A 21,672-nucleotide genomic window follows, 5' to 3' on the forward strand; every position below is an offset into this window, starting at 1 on the left:
AGGGGTGCTTCAGTTTGACAATTTGATGTTCCTCTTCAGAGAATATATTGAGTTCTATTGGTTTTTCTGGTATAGCTACAACTAGCTTATGGCTCTGGTATAGCTAGCTTATAGGTATATTTAGTGATTTTCGTTTTCGAGTGGTATGAAAGTTATTTCTACGATCTTATAGACTGTGAATTTACAAAATCTCATGGTATTGTCTACACTAATTATTTCGGATACACAATCGTGTTTTGAACGTCTATCATGTATGGGTTGAGTTTGTTCGCAAATGTATAATTCGTACTTGATTCAACATTGCTTGTCCAAATACATCTTTTCTACATTCATATGAGTATATCGCCAAAGTGCCTAATGAGTCATCGATATCCCAACGGTCCTTCCACCGCATGATCTGGAAGCGTGGCAACGGTCACGTACGCCAACAGGGTAGTGGGGATATTGAGGGATGACAAACAAAGAAGGAACAGATCCCACCGAAAGTCAAATTGTAAGAGCTCTTCAGTCTTAGAAAGTCATGGCTGGAGTTCAGAATCAAATCGCAGTCAGTGTAAACTCAGAGTACAAGAAATAAGTTCTCTTGTTTCTTTTGTTACATTTTATTTTTCCTTCTGTTTGAGCTACCTCTTTTTTTATATTACGTGACAAGGGATTGGTTTTAGGTTAGGCTATAGTTTTTCGAGCGAGCGCAGCGAGCGAGCAACGCGTACACGTGCATCACAAACAAATAGTTTGGCATATAGGGACATTGGACTGTTCGCACCAACTCGAGGAGCCGAAAGCTTTTATCAAATTGTTTACTTAAATAAGATCACAGGTTATCAATATTTTTACACAAGCAGTAGTAGTTCTACTTAAAGCAGTGCAGCGATACGACCAAAGTAGCTGGAAGAATTTGGAAATAAAGGAAAAATATGTGTTACGTCGCCTGAACAGGTCCGCGCGACGTCCTTTAATGTCTGACCATCAAGGCCCAAGCATCGTTAGAGAACCCTCAATAAACCTAAGGCCCACCATAAACCGAGTCTCATTAGCTTGCAGGAACCTTGAATCCTGCAAGTATTTTCGGTTTATAGCTGGTACTTAAAAAAGTCCTTAGGTTTATTGAACGTTCTTAAAAATTACGGAGTAAGCTGGTAGTTATGACGGGAAAAACTGCTAATTATATGCCAGGGAAAACCAGGCATTTATATAATGGAAATTTCAGGATTTTCCCACGAGTCATGCCGGTAGGGTGCTTCCAGCTCCCATCTTCAATCGTTAACGTCTTAGCCAATGGTAGCGGGGTTCCGTGTCCTCATGTTCATAACGAAAAGTACGAACAACGAATCAGCTTCCTTCGTTCAGAAACCACCCACATCCCGAGCTTTCCTCCGGAAGTCCATAAGGTCAGTCACGCAAGGGAGTTCAGTCAGTTCAGTCAGTCTGTCAGTTCAAATCACTCAGTCAAGTCAAGCAGTCGAAGTCTATTCATTCGGTCATTCGGTTGATTCTGTTGATTCGATTCAGTCAAATTCGGATCTGATCAATCGCTACGTCTACTACGACACGAGAGCCTTCATCTATCAGATCGGCAGTCAGAATCTGAGCAAGATCAAGGCAATCCTCATACTCAGCGACGTTACTAGTGTGTTTGATTATACGAAGTTGTTGAAAAATATATAATTTATAACACTGTTAATCACGGAGTTATATCATTTCAACCACCCCTATTGTCTTAACGGATATCAGAGGATCGATCTAATCGCGGCGTCGATTATTATAATCGTAACGGAAATTTACGACTCCCGTTGACGTGTTTCCTCGCAATTGCGTCTCCCCGCGGTTGGTCGAATTTACATGGTCCTTCGAGCCGGATCACGTGCCAGTGTAAAGTGAAGTGACCACACAGTGCCACGTGTTCCCATTGAATCCAACAGCGGAAGTGTATCACTCCATCAAGGTCAGTGACGTCAGGAGCATCACCTTCAAAGAGAGATACCCATTGGTCGAGACAGGCACCCAGGCAGCGTCCCAACGTAACTAAGCAAACAACGTTGAGAAGATTTCAAGTCGGTCGACATTCAGAATCATGCCGACCCCAGCTAAGATCAACAGCATAAAGAAACGACGTGATAAACTGTTCGAAGGCACGTTAAGGACTGTAAGGGAAGGCATCGATAGATACGAACAGTCAAACATGCAAGAGATTGCGTATTTGAGATCATATCCAGCCCTACTTCAGAACGGGTGGAAACGATTTCTATCAATCCAGTACGAGATGGACGACATCGAGGAAGATGACATCGTTCAGGCACACGTAGTATCGGAACAGTACAGGACCTTGGACACGAGAATACAGGTCCTCCTGGAAGGAAATCGATCTTCAATCCCGTCAACATCTAAGGGCATCGATTTTCCCGAAGCGAAAATGCATTTGCCAGAAATGCGACTACCAGCATTCGACGGGAAATTCAAAAATTGGAACGCATTTTATAATACCTTCAACTCGGCGATCGACAAGAACGATTGCCTCACCACCTTGCAAAGATTCCACTATCTGCGGGCTTCCTTAGTAGAGAAAGCCGCGTGTGAATTCTTTCGTTTTCCACGAGGAGAACTATCTGAAGGCTCTGAGCCTTCTCAAACAGAGGTACGATTGTCCACGACGCATCGTGCCATGTCATGGCCTTGCGATCATTAACTATCCAAAGCTGACACAGTGTTCTCCAGTGGCCCTAAGAGACTTGGCCACTGTCGTAAAACAGAACCTTGATGCACTGACCAGTTTGGGACAATCCATAGAGGCGAATTGCCTCCTTCTCGACCTCATCAACACCAAGCTACCCGATCACGTCAGACAACAATGGGAGCTAGCCTTGACCAATAAGGAGGTGCCTCAATACACCGATTTGCTGGATTACCTCGAGAATCTAGCGATCGCTTGAAGGAGGTCAAAAGTGCATTCTTGTGTCTGAATTGCCTGAGTGCGGGACACACAGCTCGGGATTGTCATGCCGGGTCTTGTAGGGTATGTGGAGGTCGCCATCATACAATGCTACATCAGGACAGGCAAAAGGCAAGGTCGAATTCCTCCAATTCAAATCGAAGTTCCTCCTCTTCCAGCAAGAGATCATCTACATCCCCGTCAAAGACTCGGAAGGCCGCTATGAAGCACAAATCAGGGGCATCACGGACAAGCTCGCCTCCAAGTCCATCAACCAGTCCGAGACGGACACACAACTGACGCCAAGAATGCAGATCCCCAAAAAGGACAGATCAAACCCGACCTGCAGATCACGAGGTGTTATGCAATTATCTAGTAATCGCTACTCAAGTCAACATGCTAACCGACAAACGGCAACCTATCCGTTGCCGTGCGCTGATCGAGACTGGATCCAGCATGAACTGCATTACCAGAAGACTAGCCAATTCCCTTGGAATAAGGCAAAACAAGTGTTCGGCCCCAATTGGAGTTCTCGATACTTTAACGGCGACGGCAAGGCGATACACAACGGCTACGATCACGTCCACCGACGGCACCTATGAACGTACAATAGCGTTTCTCATCATCCCGGCTATATCGACCCTGATCCTAAGACATCATATCGATCGCTCGACATTGGAGATACCAAAGAATATCAAGCTGGCCGATCCACGATTTCATTTGCCAGGCCCGATCGATGTCTTACTGAGCTCAGGTACGACACTTGCGTCGATGTGCGTTGGACAGATTAATCTGAATCAATCAGACGAGCCGGAGCTTTGTTTACAAAGAACCCGATTCCCAGCTCCATGCAAAAAACCAGCTCCCATCACTTGGATCATCCAAAGCACTAGCGATAAAACACTCGCGTCACTCCACCGCCGATTCCAACGCGATAACTCATACGAAATCGCGTATAGTAATGTGATCCAAGAATATGTAGACTTGGGTCACATGACGAAGATCGACACTGATCACCCCGCTAACCACGAGTATTATCTGCCACATCACGGCGTGATCAAGGAATCAAGCGACACCACTAAGCCCCGGATTGTGTTCGACGGATCAGCGTCAAGCAACACTGGAATATCATTAAACGATACTTTGCTCGCCGGACCAAAGTTGCAGGAATGTCTATTCGACATTCTACTTAGATTCCGGTCTCACCATTATGTTCTAAATGGTGATATTGAAGAAATGTATGGACAGATACTGATACGCCCAGAAGATAAGAAATATCAACAAATTCTGTGGCGCAATTCCAACGGTGAAATCGACGCCTATCAATTTAATACCGTGACGTTTGGGTTATCAGCCGCTCCATACTTGGCGCTACGGTGTCTCAAACAATTGGCAGACGACGAGGGACACCAATTCCCACGAGCATCATTGGTATTACAGCGCGATTTCTACGTAGACGATGCCCTCACCGGAGCTGATACGAAGGATAAGGTACTGTCGATCAGAAAGGAGCTCACCGACCTTCTGCAATCAGCCGGCTTCAACATTAGAGGATGGGCTTCAAACGATCCGGGCATACTGAGGGGGCTATCCGAACAAGACAAATGCAGGAAGTTACAATTGGATGATTCTCAGACCCTAAAAACCCTCTGGGTTTTTTGGGATTCTCAGGTTGACGCAATCCATTATTCGGTCGATACCCTAGCTGATCTCCCACCGGTTACAAAGCGATCAATAAGTTCGGTGATTGCCAGAATTTGATCCATTAGGATTGCTCGCGCCAGTGATCATTCGAGCAAAAATTATTTTACAACGTGTCTGGTCATTAAAAGTCAACTAGTATGAATCACTTCGCGCGGATCTGCATTCGGAATGGAGCTGGTATTACACCCAATTAGCGTTGATAAACAATGTTCGGTTTCCACGTAAAACAGTAATACCAGCAGCGACCAGGATGGAACTCCAAGGCTTTTGCGATGCCAGCGAGAAGGCTTATGGAGCCTGCGTCTATCTCCGCACCATTAGTTCCGATGGCTCCATCCAATCCCATCTACTCCCCGCGAAGTCAAAGGTCGCTCCGCTCAAAACACAGACTATCCCACGACTCGAACTGAGCGGAGCACTACGTCTGGTTACCTTGATCACATCAGTCCAGAAGGCCACAGTAATCAAGATCTCTCGGATCGTATATTGGACTGTTTCCACCATCGTGCTCCAGTGGATCAAGTCCTCGCCGCATATATTAAAAACATATGTGGCGAACCGAGTAGCCGAGATACAAACCAAGACCAACCTCTCCGACTGGCGCCACGTACCTACCGCCGACAATCCAGCGGACCTCATCTCACAAGGTCAGACGCCCAAGGAGTTCCTGCACCTGTCCATTTGGAAAAATGGACCAGAGTAGCTCCAGCAAAACGAAGAGCATTGGCCGACATGTAACCCAACTCCGTTGGGCGAAGTCCCTGAGCAAAAGGGGTCAACCTACCTGGTAGCCAACCCCGTCGACCATACAATATAGGAAAAATATTCGTCATGGTCAAAACTAACCAGAGTCGTCGCTCGTTGCTTTCGATGGAGACACAAGCAAAACCGGGCGGTATCTCTAATCGTAGATGAACTCATTTCGGCAGAAAATAGATTGTTACGACTCCTACAAAACATCCATTTTTCGAAGGAGATTCGCATACTACAAAAAGTTCGGACCACGGCCGTGGCAGGGAAACTCCAACGCCTAATTCCGTTCCTCGACAATGAAGGGATATTACGAGTCGGAGGACGGCTCAATAACTCACAGATGCCCTTCCACCTAAGGCATCCGATCATTTTGCCGAAATCGTCAGTGACTGAGCTCATCATTGACCAGGAACATCGACGCAAGTATCATTCATTCATCAGAACCAGTCCACATTATACGCGATTGGACAACGCTACTGACCCGTCGACGGTCGAAGCTGAGTATGGCGCACCATCAAAAGGTGCATCCGTTGTTGCCGAGCCAATCCACCATCAGTAGAATACCTGATGGGAGATCTGCCAGAGTCACGTATCACCGAGTCGCGGCCCTTCACGAACATCGGGGTTGATTATTGCGGCCCGTTCTATATCAAGGAGAGAAGGGATCGCAATCGCCGAAGGGTAAAGGTGTACATCGCCACATTCATATGTTTGTATACCAAAGCCGTTCATATCGAATTAGTGAGCGACCTGACAACCGACGCATTCCTTGCCACTCTACGCCGGTTTACCTCTCGGAGAGGACATAGTGCGACAATCCTTTAGGACAACGGCTCTAACTTCGTCGGAGCTAACAGGGAGTTGAAAGATCTTCATCTCCTATTACAATCCGACGACCACCAAGAGAAAGTACAGACCTTCCTCACCGACCGGCAGATACAATGGTCATCCAACCCTCCGAATTCACCACATTTTGGCGGTTTATGGAGGCCGCGGTGAAATCGTTTAAACGGCATCTTATCCGCGCCGTTGGCACGGAACTCTTGACCTTCGAACATCTCAACACTCTGGTTATTGAGATCGAAGCGATGTTGAATTCCCGTCCACTTACTTCCATCTCCACAGATCCTAATGATCTCCCGGTCCTCACTCCCAGACATTTTTTGATAGGCGACACATTTACAAACATTCGGGAACGAGATATTAGGACAACCCAAACAAACTGGTTATCTAGTTGGCAACGTATCCATAAACTTAAGCAGGATTTTTGGAGTCGATGGTACCGAGAGTACCTCAAGGAATTAACCAGCCGTACAAATGGGACAAGGGCAAACATGGCATTCGTGAAGGCACCATCGTAATTCTCCGAGAGGATAACGTTCCATCTATGCATTCGCCCTTGGGCCGCGTCATTAAGGTCCACCCAGGAGCCGACGGAATTGTACGAGCAGCCACGGTGAAGACAGCGACGAATATCCTGGATCGCGGCGTCAAACGGTTGATTCCACTACCCTGTCAACCCGAACCGGAGAAACCCGGACAACCACGAACAGCGGAGAACGCGGAGGAAAGATCCCCCTGATACCATCCATGGACTTTTGATCGGGGTTCTCTCAACGGGAGGTTGATGTTACGTCGCGTGAAAAGGTCTGCGCGACGTCCTTTTATGTCTGACCGTCAAGGCCCAGGCATCGTCAGAGAACCCTCAATAAACCTAAAGCACATCATAAACCAAGTCTCATTAGCTTGCAGGAACCTTGGATCCTGCAAATATTAAGTATATGTATACCATGGAAATAGGAAAAAGAGGAAATATATGTAAGGAAATATTAAGTATATGTGTAGCATGGAAATTGTAATCGTTGCTCGCTCGCTCCGCTCGCTCGTAATGATCTAGACTATCCTCACAACCGATCTAACGCGTTCGCCAATTTAAGGAGAATCGCCTCCTTATCGAATAATGCACGCAAGACGGATTGGTTTTGGGGTGCGCTATAGTTTTTCGAGCGAGCGCAGCGAGCGAGCAACGCGTAAACGTGTGTCACAAACCAAAGGTTTGGCACATAGGGAGATTGAAATTTTCGCACCAGCCCGAGGAGTCGAAAGTCTTTGAGTAGTCTTTGAGAGCCAAATAGTCTTTGTCCCAACTACGGGAAGATAAGTGAAATCTATCCTTCCACGAACGACGCTTCCAGCTAACAACTTTTCCTTCAAGGGCCGTGTTATGCCACGAGGCTTGCCACAGGCTGTATTTTCTAACCGTCGCTCGCGGCCCTACAATGTCGCAGGCAGATCGTTTTATCTGACTGCCGGATCATATACAATGTATCGACGAGCGCATAGCTGTCGCCAAGCAGCGAGTTCTGGAAACGTCGAATTTTGTCCGTTACGTTTTTCACGCAAGAACAGGCATACGTGATCATAGGCGCGAACGGTGGCGTGACCTAAGTAGAGTGGGGGTCGTCTTAAACATGAGACAAAGGAATCATCTAGAGTCAGTGAGTTCCTTGTAACACGTCGAACGTTACACATTGAATCGAATCTAACACATAACGTATGTCTCAAGCTGTGAAGTGCGATAGGTCTCGTTGTAAGCAAACCGCTAAACAAACCTTTGCTGTTATCTTTTTCGTTTTTAATTGTTGATCTTTGACTGAACTTGTTGTTTCGTTATTTTTATTAAACTTTTATCAACCAACCCAGTATAGTTGTTCATACACACTCAAACCTAACCACCTCTATTCTCGTAATAGAAATAGGGGATCAATCAGTTCGTGGCGTCGATTATTTAAACGTAACGAGAATTTACGACTCTCGTTGACGCGTTATTTAGCGATCGCGTCTCTCCGCGAACAGTTGAAACCATTTTGGTCCTTCGAGCCGGATTCAGTGTCAAGTGAAAAGTGCACGCCAGTGACACCCACTACCATACAGTGCCACGTGAACCCAGCATAACCAGCAGCGGAAGCGTTACTACCCCAGCGAGGTCAGTAACGTAAAGGGTCGTCACCTTTGAAGAGGTATAAGTCGGTGGTTGAAACGCAACTACACAACCTCCTGCCGCAAAGTGGACAATCACCAAACAGGAGTAAGTTCAAACGATTTCTCTCTCAATTACATAACAAATAATGGCAACCGGAAACGAACTCGGCACCTTGCGTCGTCGCCGGGGCTACTATATCGCCCAGTTTACACGCTTCGCAAAAAAACTGGACGACATCGAAAAATCAGGCTGTCCGGAAGAGATCGACTTGATACAAATTAAAGAGCGTCTAGAAACCTACGAGACGGAACTCCGTGCCTTACACAACCAGATCCTAGCTATAGACGAGGGAGAGATCGCGCGCGGCATTGAACTAGCGGAAGAATACGAAAAACTACAACGCCGAATAACGAAACAATTAATCAATATAAGACGAAGTACGCCGTCACAATCGACAAGCGGCGAATCAGCATCCGGTCGCGAGTCTGCTTCGCTTAAACTACCGGAGGTTCGGATACCTACATTTGATGGCGCCCTCGAGGATTGGCAGTCATTTTACGATTCCTTCTCGACAACAATAGATCAAAATGAACATTTAACACCGGTTCAGAAATTTTATCATCTCCGATCAGCCCTGACTGGATGGGCCGCGCGAAGCATACAATCATTAACCATCACCGAGGCAAATTACGCAATCGCCATGGACGTTCTTAAGGAAAAATTCGACTGCCACCGTCAAATCTGCATGCGTGACTAGGACTTGATTTTCGACTATCCGAAGATAACTAAGGAAACACCCGAAGCTATAGACGATCTTATCGAGACAGTCAAGGTAAATCTCCAAGCGTTAGAAAAACTCGGGGACCCAGTCACGACAAACGCCGTTCTCTTAAAGCTTTTCACGTCGAAGCTACCCTCAGCCATCATTCGCAAATGGCAACGTACACTACCGGACAAGAAACTGCCGTCATACACGCACTTGGTAGATTTTCTGAAAACACGGACGAATGGCGATAGAACGTGTTCAGCATCAACCGCCAAAAAAAGGGCGTCCGATCAACACGACCGTCGGCGACAGAACGCGCCGCGAAGTTATACATTCATAACTACACATAATACGTTGGTTTGTCCGAACTGCCACGGACAACACAAATTATGGAATTGTCATGCCTTCAAAGCGAAGTCGCCCAAAGAACGCCTGGAAATCGCCAAAAGGGCGTCGCTCTGTACCAATTGTTTAGGCAAGGGTCACGCTCTTACTCAATGCTCCGCTGGGTCATGACGCATCTGTAGACAGCGACACCACACGTATATATTAAATATATTAAATATATTAATAATATAATATATATATTAAATATATATATATAAATATATAATATATTTTATGAATATAAAAATAATAATATATGTCGGAGATGAAAGAATACTGGAACCTTCCCTTCGGAACTTTGGGAAGACCCCTAGTATTGTAATTTAGATTTCACCATAGCCGAATTAAGAAACTGTTGTCATTCGATTCGACTGTACTTATTTGAGATTTATGATAGTGAGCTCGGGCTCGAGGCGACAACCAGTCGCCGAACGTAGTCGCGGTCAAGGGATGAACGTTTTGTCTAACAAAGGCATGAAGTAACCCTATAGCTCTCCTTAAAAGAAATACTTAGGACGGGGCACGACGGTAAGCATTTCAACGATTTCTGTCCCGTGGCTCGCCACACGCAGACTCTATTCTTTGAGTAAGATGATTACCAGATGTCGACGCGTCTCCACAGTACATGTTCAGCTAGCCCGAGGACCTGCTATAAATCTTAAGGTCTGTTTAACTAAAGTCCTTCAAACCGACAAACAGTCCTCGTCCCAGCTACGAGAAAATAGGAGAAATCTATTTTTCTCACCAACGACGCTTCCTCTTCTCGAACTTTCTCCTAAGGGCGGCTAGCACCCTTCCCTAACCACCAACATGGAAATTGACCAATTAACAGTAACGCCAATTTCCCTCACTTTCCGAATGAAGGCTTTTCTCCACGAATCCGATGATTTCGTGCCCTTGGGCACACCCATCATAGTTTTCCTCGACAGCGTTACCGTGATGGAGAACCACTCTCCGGTACGATCTAAAAGACGATTCAAGTAACTCTCGGATACGTAGTGATTGCCTCGTGCATTAACATTGAGTACAACTTAGACGCTGAGGAAAAGTAGAGTCCGTCATCCCCTTGACCGCGGATTCGTTAGTGAGCCTAGGATCATTGTCATTAGCTTCTCGAGTACCTAATTATCCGATTACTTGTCCAATTCCATCATAGTCATATTTGCACTAGTAAATATCTCCTCTATTGCATAATGATCACGTCTAGCGCCAATAGGGATTCGTTTCACGCCCTCAACCCTAACTCAAATCTTAACGCCGCCCCGACATATATATATATATATATATATAATAATATATATATGTATATATATATATATGTCGGGTTGACGTTAAGATTTGAGTTAGGGTTAAGGCCGTGAAACGAATCCCCATTGACACTAGACGTGATCATTATGCAATAGAGGAGATATTTACCAGTGCAAACACGACCATGATGGAATTGGACAAGTAATCGCGGTAATTTGATACTCGAGAAGCTAATGACAATGATCCTAGGCTCAATAACGAATCCACGGTCAACGGGATGACGAACTCTATTCTTCTTTAGCGTCTAAGTTGTACTCAATGTTAATGCATGGGGCAATCACTACGTATCCGAGAGTTACTTGAATCGTCGTCGAGATCGTACCGGAGAGTGACTCTCCGTCTCGACGATGCCGTCGAGGAAAACTATAATGGGTGGGTCTAAGGACATGAGATCCTCGGATTCGTCAAAGAAAGCTTTCGTTCCAAAGGTGAGGGAAGTTAGCGCTGTTGCTAATTGGTCGATCTCCATATCGGTGATTAGAAAGAGATGCTGGCCGCCCTTGAGGGAAGGTTGTTAACGGGGAGCATCGTTCGTGGAAGAAATGGTTTCTCCTATCTTCCCGTAGTTGCAACAAAGACTGCTTGTCTATATGAGGGTCTTTGCTTGACTAAACCTTAAGATTTATTGCGGGTCCTCACGTTAGCTAAACATATACTGCGGAGGTATGTTGACATCTGGAGATCATCTTACCCGGAGTATAGAATCTGCGTGTGGCGAGCCACGGGACAGAAACCATTGAAATATTTACTGCCGCGTGTCGCTACGACTATTTCTTTTAAGGAGAGGTATAGAGTTACTCTGTGCCTTTGTTAGATAAAACGTTCATCCCTTGACCGCGGCTACGTTCGGCGACTGGTTGTCGCCTCGAGCCCAAGCTCACTATCATAAATCTCGAACAATCGGGGTGACATTTGTTTAATCTAAGTTACGACATTACGGTATTCCCGAGAATCCAAGGAGAGGTTCCGGTATTTTTCCATCTCCGACACGGCCATTCTGACTATCACACGTCCTTGGGTGCAACTACAAGATTGAGTCTTTCTAACATTAGGTTCGGTACAATTAGCATTGTTTACAATTTAACTTAATGTCCAAATAAGCTGAGGGTCCAGTGTAACAACAAAATTTTGTTCCGAGGTTTGACAACAAAAGGAATAGAAGAGAACATGAATTAGTAACGTTGTAATTAGTATTGGAAGTGCTAGTTGCATCCTGTGGGTTATCGGTCGGGTCATAACGGCGAAATGGACCAGTCTCGATTTCGCACCCCAATGGATCTCGTTTTTCTAGATCGCACGACCACACCAAACTTCGTAATACTATAGCTCATGGTGCGCGTGAACACATCACTTGCCCCTTTACCGAGTTTCATAACACTATAGCTCATGGTGCGCGTGAACACATCACTTGCCCCTTTACCGAGCTTCATAACACTATAGCTCATGGTGCGCGTGAACACATCACTTGCCCCTTTACCGAGCTTCATAACTCTATAGCTCATGGTGCGCGTGAACACATCACTTGCCCCTTTACCGAGCTTCATAACATACTCCGTAAGGTGCTACGGTCTTTGTGCTAAGGATCTTCCGAGATCGAGGTACTCACGTCGTCGTGGTCACTGTTATTGCCGTCACTACCGACGTCCAACTCAGCGGGAACGCGACTGTCCGGCATTTTTCTTAATCTGTCATGACTGTCTTTATAGGATCGTTTGCCGTCTAGCGTTTTTAAAATATATCTATCTCCTTCCAAAATCTCCGTTATTACGAATGGACCCTTGAATTTCGGCTCTAGCTTGGTTTGGTTTCTTTCCTCGTTTTTGCGTAGTACGAAATCGCCGAGGTTAAACCTAACCACTTTAGCTTTGTTTCTATCAAATCTTTCCCTGTTGTACTTCAAAGCGAAGTCGCCCAAAGAAGGCCTGGAAATCGCCAAAAGGGCGTCGCTCTGTACCAATTGTTTAGGCAAGGGACACGCTCTTACTCAATGCTCCGCTGGGTCATGACGCATCTGTAGACAGCGACACCACACGTATATATTAAATATATTAAATTTATTAATAATATAATATATATATATTAAATATATATATAAATATATAATATATATAATCGGGGTGACATTTGTTTAATCTAAATTACGACATTACGGTATTCCCGAGAATCCAAGGAGAGGTTCCGGTGTTTTTCCATCTCCGACATATATATTATATATTATTATATTATTACTATATTATTATATTATTACTATATATTATTATATAATTATTATATATATAGATATGTGAAATATCAGCGTTGTATATAACCAAAAACAATACAAATGTCACACGACTCCTTCAGCAACTTCGACTCTTCGTACCTGCCTACAACACCTCACGCAATGACTGCGTCTTCTGGGGCCACTCACGGGTTCTTTACAATCCCTCTTCTTCTTGCACTGAAATACTATAAGTAGTGAATAAAACATGAAAAAAGCAGGATAAACTAAATAAAAAATTACAACAAGATACGCACCGAGACAATCCGCATGCGAACCTCTGATAAAGGTATCTCTGTATCCATCATTAAACGCCAATATCGAAGTCTCCAAAACCTATATTCATAACAGTAAATCAAATCAAACACCGGAGGCAACAACCACAAGGAAATAATAATCAAAATTAACGATAATATACCAAACCAATAATCAAGATGCACAAACCTCATCCGGAAGCCGATACCACTCACAGCGTGCCAATGCGAGGGAGGAAAACGAATGAAATTGTATCGCGTGAAGACGTTTCACCACTTTCCATAGATCAGTAACTGGAGTTATTATGGTTTGCCAATCATTTCTCTAATGAAGTGTTCAAGTAAACTTTAATTTGTGGCGGCATCGACCACGGAACTTTCCAACGCCTTCGCTATACAAAGAGCTATGCCGTCAAAGCGCAATACCGACGTGCCCAATCTACCATCGATATCTCTATGTTTCTTTCGCCGAATTCTCAGAAGAACGCAGACCGCCGCAGTACATCTAATAAACACACGTGTAGTTGGGATATCGAAGGGCGACAAAGGAAAGACTCCGTGGTTTTGAACAAAAGTAACAAATTAGTCTATCTAAAGCTGCGAAGTACGACAGGTCTTGTTATAAGCAAACCATTAACCAAACATTGATTGTTATATTTTCGTTCTTAATTTTATTTATCTCTTAACTTTTATTAACAAATCCAGTGTAGTTTTCCGTATGCACTCATTCCAACCACCTCTATTCTCGTAATAGAAATAGGGGATCAATCAGTTCGTGGCGTCGATTGTTTAATCGTAACGAGAATTTACAACTCTCGTTGACGCGTTATCTCGCGATTGAGTCTCTCGGCGAACGGTTGAAATAGGAGTTACACAACTAATAACCTACTAACAAGAAAGTAATATAAAATATACACGATTTAATATGTAGCAAATATGGACATAAAAATCCACAATCAGCAAAATATATCTTATATTGTCAAATAAAATCAAATCATCAAAGGATCATTAGGACACAACGCCAACGATTATTACGATATAGCGTATAATCTTATATAGTAATACGTTGTAGCGTATAACGTCATATAGTATTACGTTATAACGTACAACGATATATAGTATTACATTGTAGCGTATAACGTGATAGAGTATTATGCTATAACGTATAAAGTTCCATAGTATTGCGTAATAACGTACACTGATATATAGTATTACGTTGCGGCGTATAACATTATATAGTATTACGTTATAACGTATAACATTATACAGTAATAAGTTGTAGAGTATAAAGTTCTATAGTATTACGTTGTAGCGTATAACGTTATATAGTGATACGTAATAACGTATAACGTATAACGTCATATAGTATATAACAATATTACAGCTATATAATACTTCTTGTCCCTCCAAGTGGGCCGGTGGGCCCGCTCGCACCTAACGAAGGGCGTGAAACGAATCCCAACATGGATTAGACGTTATCGTTATGCAATAGAGGAGATATTTACTAGTGCAAATATGATTAGGATAAAATATAACAAGTAATCGAGATCATTGGAAACTCAAAAAGCTAATAACAATGATCCTAGGCTCAATAACGAATCCGCGGTCGACGGGATGACAGATGTACGTTCTCACAAAGTCCAAGTCTGACTCTTTGTTAACAAAACGTGAAATATTCACTGATCGAAAGGACGTTACTCTTTTCGTCGATGAGATCGCACGAGAGAATGACTCTGCGTCCCGAAGATGCCACCGAGGAAAAACTATACGGAGTGTGTCTAAGGACACGAGATCCTCGCATTCGTCGAGCAAAGCCTTCCTTCGGAAAATGAGGGACATTGGCGTTGCTGCTAACTGGTCAATATCCACATCAGTGGTTAGAAAAAGAGGTTACGGTCCTTGAGGAAAAGTTGTTAGCTGGAAGCGTCGTTCGTGGAAGGATAGATTTCACTTATCTTCCCGTAGTTGGGACAAAGACTATTTGGCTCTCAAAGACTACTCAAAGACTTTCGACTCCTCGGGCTGGTGCGAAAATTTCAATCTCCCTATGTGCCAAACCTTTGGTTTGTGACACACGTTTACGCGTTGCTCGCTCGCTGCGCTCGCTCGAAAAACTATAGCGCACCCCAAAACCAATCCGTCTTGCGTGCATTATTCGATAAGGAGGCGATTCTCCTTAAATTGGCGAACGCGTTAGATCGGTTGTGAGGATAGTCTAGATCATTACGAGCGAGCGGAGCGAGCGAGCAACGATTACAATTTCCATGCTACACATATACTTAATATTTCCTTACATATATTTCCTCTTTTTCCTATTTCCATGGTATACATATACTTAATATTTGCAGGATCCAAGGTTCCTGCAAGCTAATGAGACTTGGTTTATGATGTGCTTTAGGTTTATTGAGGGTTCTCTGACGATGCCTGGGCCTTGACGGTCAGACATAAAAGGACGTCGCGCAGACCTTTTCACGCGACGTAACATCAACCTCCCGTTGAGAGAACCCCGATCAAAAGTCCATGGATGGTATCAGGGGGATCTTTCCTCCGCGTTCTCCGCTGTTCGTGGTTGTCCGGGTTTCTCCGGTTCGGGTTGACAGGGTAGTGGAATCAACCGTTTGACGCCGCGATCCAGGATATTCGTCGCTGTCTTCACCGTGGCTGCTCGTACAATTCCGTCGGCTCCTGGGTGGACCTTAATGACGCGGCCCAAGGGCGAATGCATAGATGGAACGTTATCCTCTCGGAGAATTACGATGGTGCCTTCACGAATGCCATGTTTGCCCTTGTCCCATTTGTACGGCTGGTTAATTCCTTGAGGTACTCTCGGTACCATCGACTCCAAAAATCCTGCTTAAGTTTATGGATACGTTGCCAACTAGATAACCAGTTTGTTTGGGTTGTCCTAATATCTCGTTCCCGAATGTTTGTAAATGTGTCGCCTATCAAAAAATGTCTGGGAGTGAGGACCGGGAGATCATTAGGATCTGTGGAGATGGAAGTAAGTGGACGGGAATTCAACATCGCTTCGATCTCAATAACCAGAGTGTTGAGATGTTCGAAGGTCAAGAGTTCCGTGCCAACGGCGCGGATAAGATGCCGTTTAAACGATTTCACCGCGGCCTCCATAAACCGCCAAAATGTGGTGAATTCGGAGGGTTGGATGACCATTGTATCTGCCGGTCGGTGAGGAAGGTCTGTACTTTCTCTTGGTGGTCGTCGGATTGTAATAGGAGATGAAGATCTTTCAACTCCCTGTTAGCTCCGACGAAGTTAGAGCCGTTGTCCTAAAGGATTGTCGCACTATGTCCTCTCCGAGAGGTAAACCGGCGTAGAGTGGCAAGGAATGCGTCGGTTGTCAGGTCGCTCACTAATTCGATATGAACGGCTTTGGTATACAAACATATGAATGTGGCGATGTACACCTTTACCCTTCGGCGATTGCGATCCCTTCTCTCCTTGATATAGAACGGGCCGCAATAATCAACCCCGATGTTCGTGAAGGGCCGCGACTCGGTGATACGTGACTCTGGCAGATCTCCCATCAGGTATTCTACTGATGGTGGATTGGCTCGGCAACAACGGATGCACCTTTTGATGGTGCGCCATACTCAGCTTCGACCGTCGACGGGTCAGTAGCGTTGTCCAATCGCGTATAATGTGGACTGGTTCTGATGAATGAATGATACTTGCGTCGATGTTCCTGGTCAATGATGAGCTCAGTCACTGACGATTTCGGCAAAATGATCGGATGCCTTAGGTGGAAGGGCATCTGTGAGTTATTGAGCCGTCCTCCGACTCGTAATATCCCTTCATTGTCGAGGAACGGAATTAGGCGTTGGAGTTTCCCTGCCACGGCCGTGGTCCGAACTTTTTGTAGTATGCGAATCTCCTTCGAAAAATGGATGTTTTGTAGGAGTCGTAACAATCTATTTTCTGCCGAAATGAGTTCATCTACGATTAGAGATACCGCCCGGTTTTGCTTGTGTCTCCATCGAAAGCAACGAGCGACGACTCTGGTTAGTTTTGACCATGACGAATATTTTTCCTATATTGTATGGTCGACGGGGTTGGCTACCAGGTAGGTTGACCCCTTTTGCTCAGGGACTTCGCCCAACGGAGTTGGGTTACATGTCGGCCAATGCTCTTCGTTTTGCTGGAGCTACTCTGGTCCATTTTTCCAAATGGACAGGTGCAGGAACTCCTTGGGCGTCTGACCTTGTGAGATGAGGTCCGCTGGATTGTCGGCGGTAGGTACGTGGCGCCAGTCGGAGAGGTTGGTCTTGGTTTGTATCTCGGCTACTCGGTTCGCCACATATGTTTTTAATATATGCGGCGAGGACTTGATCCACTGGAGCACGATGGTGGAAACAGTCCAATATACGATCCGAGAGATCTTGATTACTGTGGCCTTCTGGACTGATGTGATCAAGGTAACCAGACGTAGTGCTCCGCTCAGTTCGAGTCGTGGGATAGTCTGTGTTTTGAGCGGAGCGACCTTTGACTTCGCGGGGAGTAGATGGGATTGGATGGAGCCATCGGAACTAATGGTGCGGAGATAGACGCAGGCTCCATAAGCCTTCTCGCTGGCATCGCAAAAGCCTTGGAGTTCCATCCTGGTCGCTGCTGGTATTACTGTTTTACGTGGAAACCGAACATTGTTTATCAACGCTAATTGGGTGTAATACCAGCTCCATTCCGAATGCAGATCCGCGCGAAGTGATTCATACTAGTTGACTTTTAATGACCAGACACGTTGTAAAATAATTTTTGCTCGAATGATCACTGGCGCGAGCAATCCTAATGGATCAAATTCTGGCAATCACCGAACTTATTGATCGCTTTGTAACCGGTGGGAGATCAGCTAGGGTATCGACCGAATAATGGATTGCGTCAACCTGAGAATCCCAAAAAACCCAGAGGGTTTTTAGGGTCTGAGAATCATCCAATTGTAACTTCCTGCATTTGTCTTGTTCGGATAGCCCCCTCAGTATGCCCGGATCGTTTGAAGCCCATCCTCTAATGTTGAAGCCGGCTGATTGCAGAAGGTCGGTGAGCTCCTTTCTGATCGACAGTACCTTATCCTTCGTATCAGCTCCGGTGAGGGCATCGTCTACGTAGAAATCGCGCTGTAATACCAATGATGCTCGTGGGAATTGGTGTCCCTCGTCGTCTGCCAATTGTTTGAGACACCGTAGCGCCAAGTATGGAGCGGCTGATAACCCAAACGTCACGGTATTAAATTGATAGGCGTCGATTTCACCGTTGGAATTGCGCCACAGAATTTGTTGATATTTCTTATCTTCTGGGCGTATCAGTATCTGTCCATACATTTCTTCAATATCACCATTTAGAACATAATGGTGAGACCGGAATCTAAGTAGAATGTCGAATAGACATTCCTGCAACTTTGGTCCGGCGAGCAAAGTATCGTTTAATGATATTCCAGTGTTGCTTGACGCTGATCCGTCGAACACAATCCGGGGCTTAGTGGTGTCGCTTGATTCCTTGATCACGCCGTGATGTGGCAGATAATACTCGTGGTTAGCGGGGTGATCAGTGTCGATCTTCGTCATGTGACCCAAGTCTACATATTCTCGGATCACATTACTATACGCGATTTCGTATGAGTTATCGCGTTGGAATCGGCGGTGGAGTGACGCGAGTGTTTTATCGCTAGTGCTTTGGATGATCCAAGTGATGGGAGCTGGTTTTTTGCATGGAGCTGGGAATCGGGTTCTTTGTAAACAAAGCTCCGGCTCGTCTGATTGATTCAGATTAATCTGTCCAACGCACATCGACGCAAGTGTCGTACCTGAGCTCAGTAAGACATCGATCGGGCCTGGCAAATGAAATCGTGGATCGGCCAGCTTGATATTCTTTGGTATCTCCAATGTCGAGCGATCGATATGATGTCTTAGGATCAGGGTCGATATAGCCGGGATGATGAGAAACGCTATTGTACGTTCATAGGTGCCGTCGGTGGACGTGATCGTAGCCGTTGTGTATCGCCTTGCCGTCGCCGTTAAAGTATCGAGAACTCCAATTGGGGCCGAACACTTGTTTTGCCTTATTCCAAGGGAATTGGCTAGTCTTCTGGTAATGCAGTTCATGCTGGATCCAGTCTCGATCAGCGCACGGCAACGGATAGGTTGCCGTTTGTCGGTTAGCATGTTGACTTGAGTAGCGATTACTAGATAATTGCATAACACCTCGTGATCTGCAGGTCGGGTTTGATCTGTCCTTTTTGGGGATCTGCATTCTTGGCGTCAGTTGTGTGTCCGTCTCGGACTGGTTGATGGACTTGGAGGCGAGCTTGTCCGTGATGCCCCTGATTTGTGCTTCATAGCGGCCTTCCGAGTCTTTGACGGGGATGTAGATGATCTCTTGCTGGAAGAGGAGGAACTTCGATTTGAATTGGAGGAATTCGACCTTGCCTTTTGCCTGTCCTGATGTAGCATTGTATGATGGCGACCTCCACATACCCTACAAGACCCGGCATGACAATCCCGAGCTGTGTGTCCCGCACTCAGGCAATTCAGACACAAGAATGCACTTTTGACCTCCTTCAAGCGATCGCTAGATTCTCGAGGTAATCCAGCAAATCGGTGTATTGAGGCACCTCCTTATTGGTCAAGGCTAGCTCCCATTGTTGTCTGACGTGATCGGGTAGCTTGGTGTTGATGAGGTCGAGAAGGAGGCAATTCGCCTCTATGGATTGTCCCAAACTGGTCAGTGCATCAAGGTTCTGTTTTACGACAGTGGCCAAGTCTCTTAGGGCCACTGGAGAACACTGTGTCAGCTTTGGATAGTTAATGATCGCAAGGCCATGACATGGCACGATGCGTCGTGGACAATCGTACCTCTGTTTGAGAAGGCTCAGAGCCTTCAGATAGTTCTCCTCGTGGAAAACGAAAGAATTCACACGCGGCTTTCTCTACTAAGGAAGCCCGCAGATAGTGGAATCTTTGCAAGGTGGTGAGGCAATCGTTCTTGTCGATCGCCGAGTTGAAGGTATTATAAAATGCGTTCCAATTTTTGAATTTCCCGTCGAATGCTGGTAGTCGCATTTCTGGCAAATGCATTTTCGCTTCGGGAAAATCGATGCCCTTAGATGTTGACGGGATTGAAGATCGATTTCCTTCCAGGAGGACCTGTATTCTCGTGTCCAAGGTCCTGTACTGTTCCGATACTACGTGTGCCTGAACGATGTCATCTTCCTCGATGTCGTCCATCTCGTACTGGATTGATAGAAATCGTTTCCACCCGTTCTGAAGTAGGGCTGGATATGATCTCAAATACGCAATCTCTTGCATGTTTGACTGTTCGTATCTATCGATGCCTTCCCTTACAGTCCTTAACGTGCCTTCGAACAGTTTATCACGTCGTTTCTTTATGCTGTTGATCTTAGCTGGGGTCGGCATGATTCTGAATGTCGACCGACTTGAAATCTTCTCAACGTTGTTTGCTTAGTTACGTTGGGACGCTGCCTGGGTGCCTGTCTCGACCAATGGGTATCTCTCTTTGAAGGTGATGCTCCTGACGTCACTGACCTTGATGGAGTGATACACTTCCGCTGTTGGATTCAATGGGAACACGTGGCACTGTGTGGTCACTTCACTTTACACTGGCACGTGATCCGGCTCGAAGGACCATGTAAATTCGACCAACCGCGGGGAGACGCAATTGCGAGGAAACACGTCAACGGGAGTCGTAAATTTCCGTTACGATTATAATAATCGACGCCGCGATTAGATCGATCCTCTGATATCCGTTAAGACAATAGGGGTGGTTGAAATGATATAACTCCGTGATTAACAGTGTTATAAATTATATATTTTTCAACAACTTCGTATAATCAAACACACTAGTAACGTCGCTGAGTATGAGGATTGCCTTGATCTTGCTCAGATTCTGACTGCCGATCTGATAGATGAAGGCTCTCGTGTCGTAGTAGACGTAGCGATTGATCAGATCCGAATTTGACTGAATCGAATCAACAGAATCAACCGAATGACCGAATGAATAGACTTCGACTGCTTGACTTGACTGAGTGATTTGAACTGACAGACTGACTGAACTGACTGAACTCCCTTGCGTGACTGACCTTATGGACTTCCGGAGGAAAGCTCGGGATGTGGGTGGTTTCTGAACGAAGGAAGCTGATTCGTTGTTCGTACTTTTCGTTATGAACATGAGGACACGGAACCCCGCTACCATTGGCTAAGACGTTAACGATTGAAGATGGGAGCTGGAAGCACCCTACCGGCATGACTCGTGGGAAAATCCTGAAATTTCCATTATATAAATGCCTGGTTTTCCCTGGCA

General features: G+C 45.4%; 2 protein-coding genes across 2 annotated transcripts; one reads left to right on the plus strand and one right to left on the minus strand.

The window, feature by feature from the left end:
• Positions 1–4,883: 4,883 nt before the first annotated feature.
• LOC126926574 (uncharacterized) lies at positions 4,884–5,336 on the plus strand. The gene has a single exon (XM_050742940.1). The coding sequence runs from the start codon at positions 4,884–4,886 to the stop codon at positions 5,334–5,336; it is 453 nt and encodes a 150-aa protein (XP_050598897.1).
• A 12,170-nt stretch (positions 5,337–17,506) lies between these two features.
• Positions 17,507–17,959, minus strand: LOC126926575 (uncharacterized). The gene has a single exon (XM_050742942.1). It carries the CDS (start codon positions 17,957–17,959, stop codon positions 17,507–17,509), a length of 453 nt encoding a protein of 150 aa, XP_050598899.1.
• Between the last annotated feature and the right edge of the window lie 3,713 nt (positions 17,960–21,672).

This window comes from Bombus affinis, chromosome 18, assembly GCF_024516045.1.
Source record: "Bombus affinis isolate iyBomAffi1 chromosome 18, iyBomAffi1.2, whole genome shotgun sequence".
Classification (NCBI taxonomy): Eukaryota; Metazoa; Arthropoda; class Insecta; order Hymenoptera; family Apidae; genus Bombus; species Bombus affinis.

What these genes read in the sequence shown, in the direction of transcription:
- LOC126926575 (XM_050742942.1), bottom strand. Translation starts at nt 17,959, where the DNA reads ATGGAACTCCAAGGCTTTTGCGATGCCAGCGAGAAGGCTTATGGAGCC.
- LOC126926574 (XM_050742940.1), top strand. Translation starts at nt 4,884, where the DNA reads ATGGAACTCCAAGGCTTTTGCGATGCCAGCGAGAAGGCTTATGGAGCC.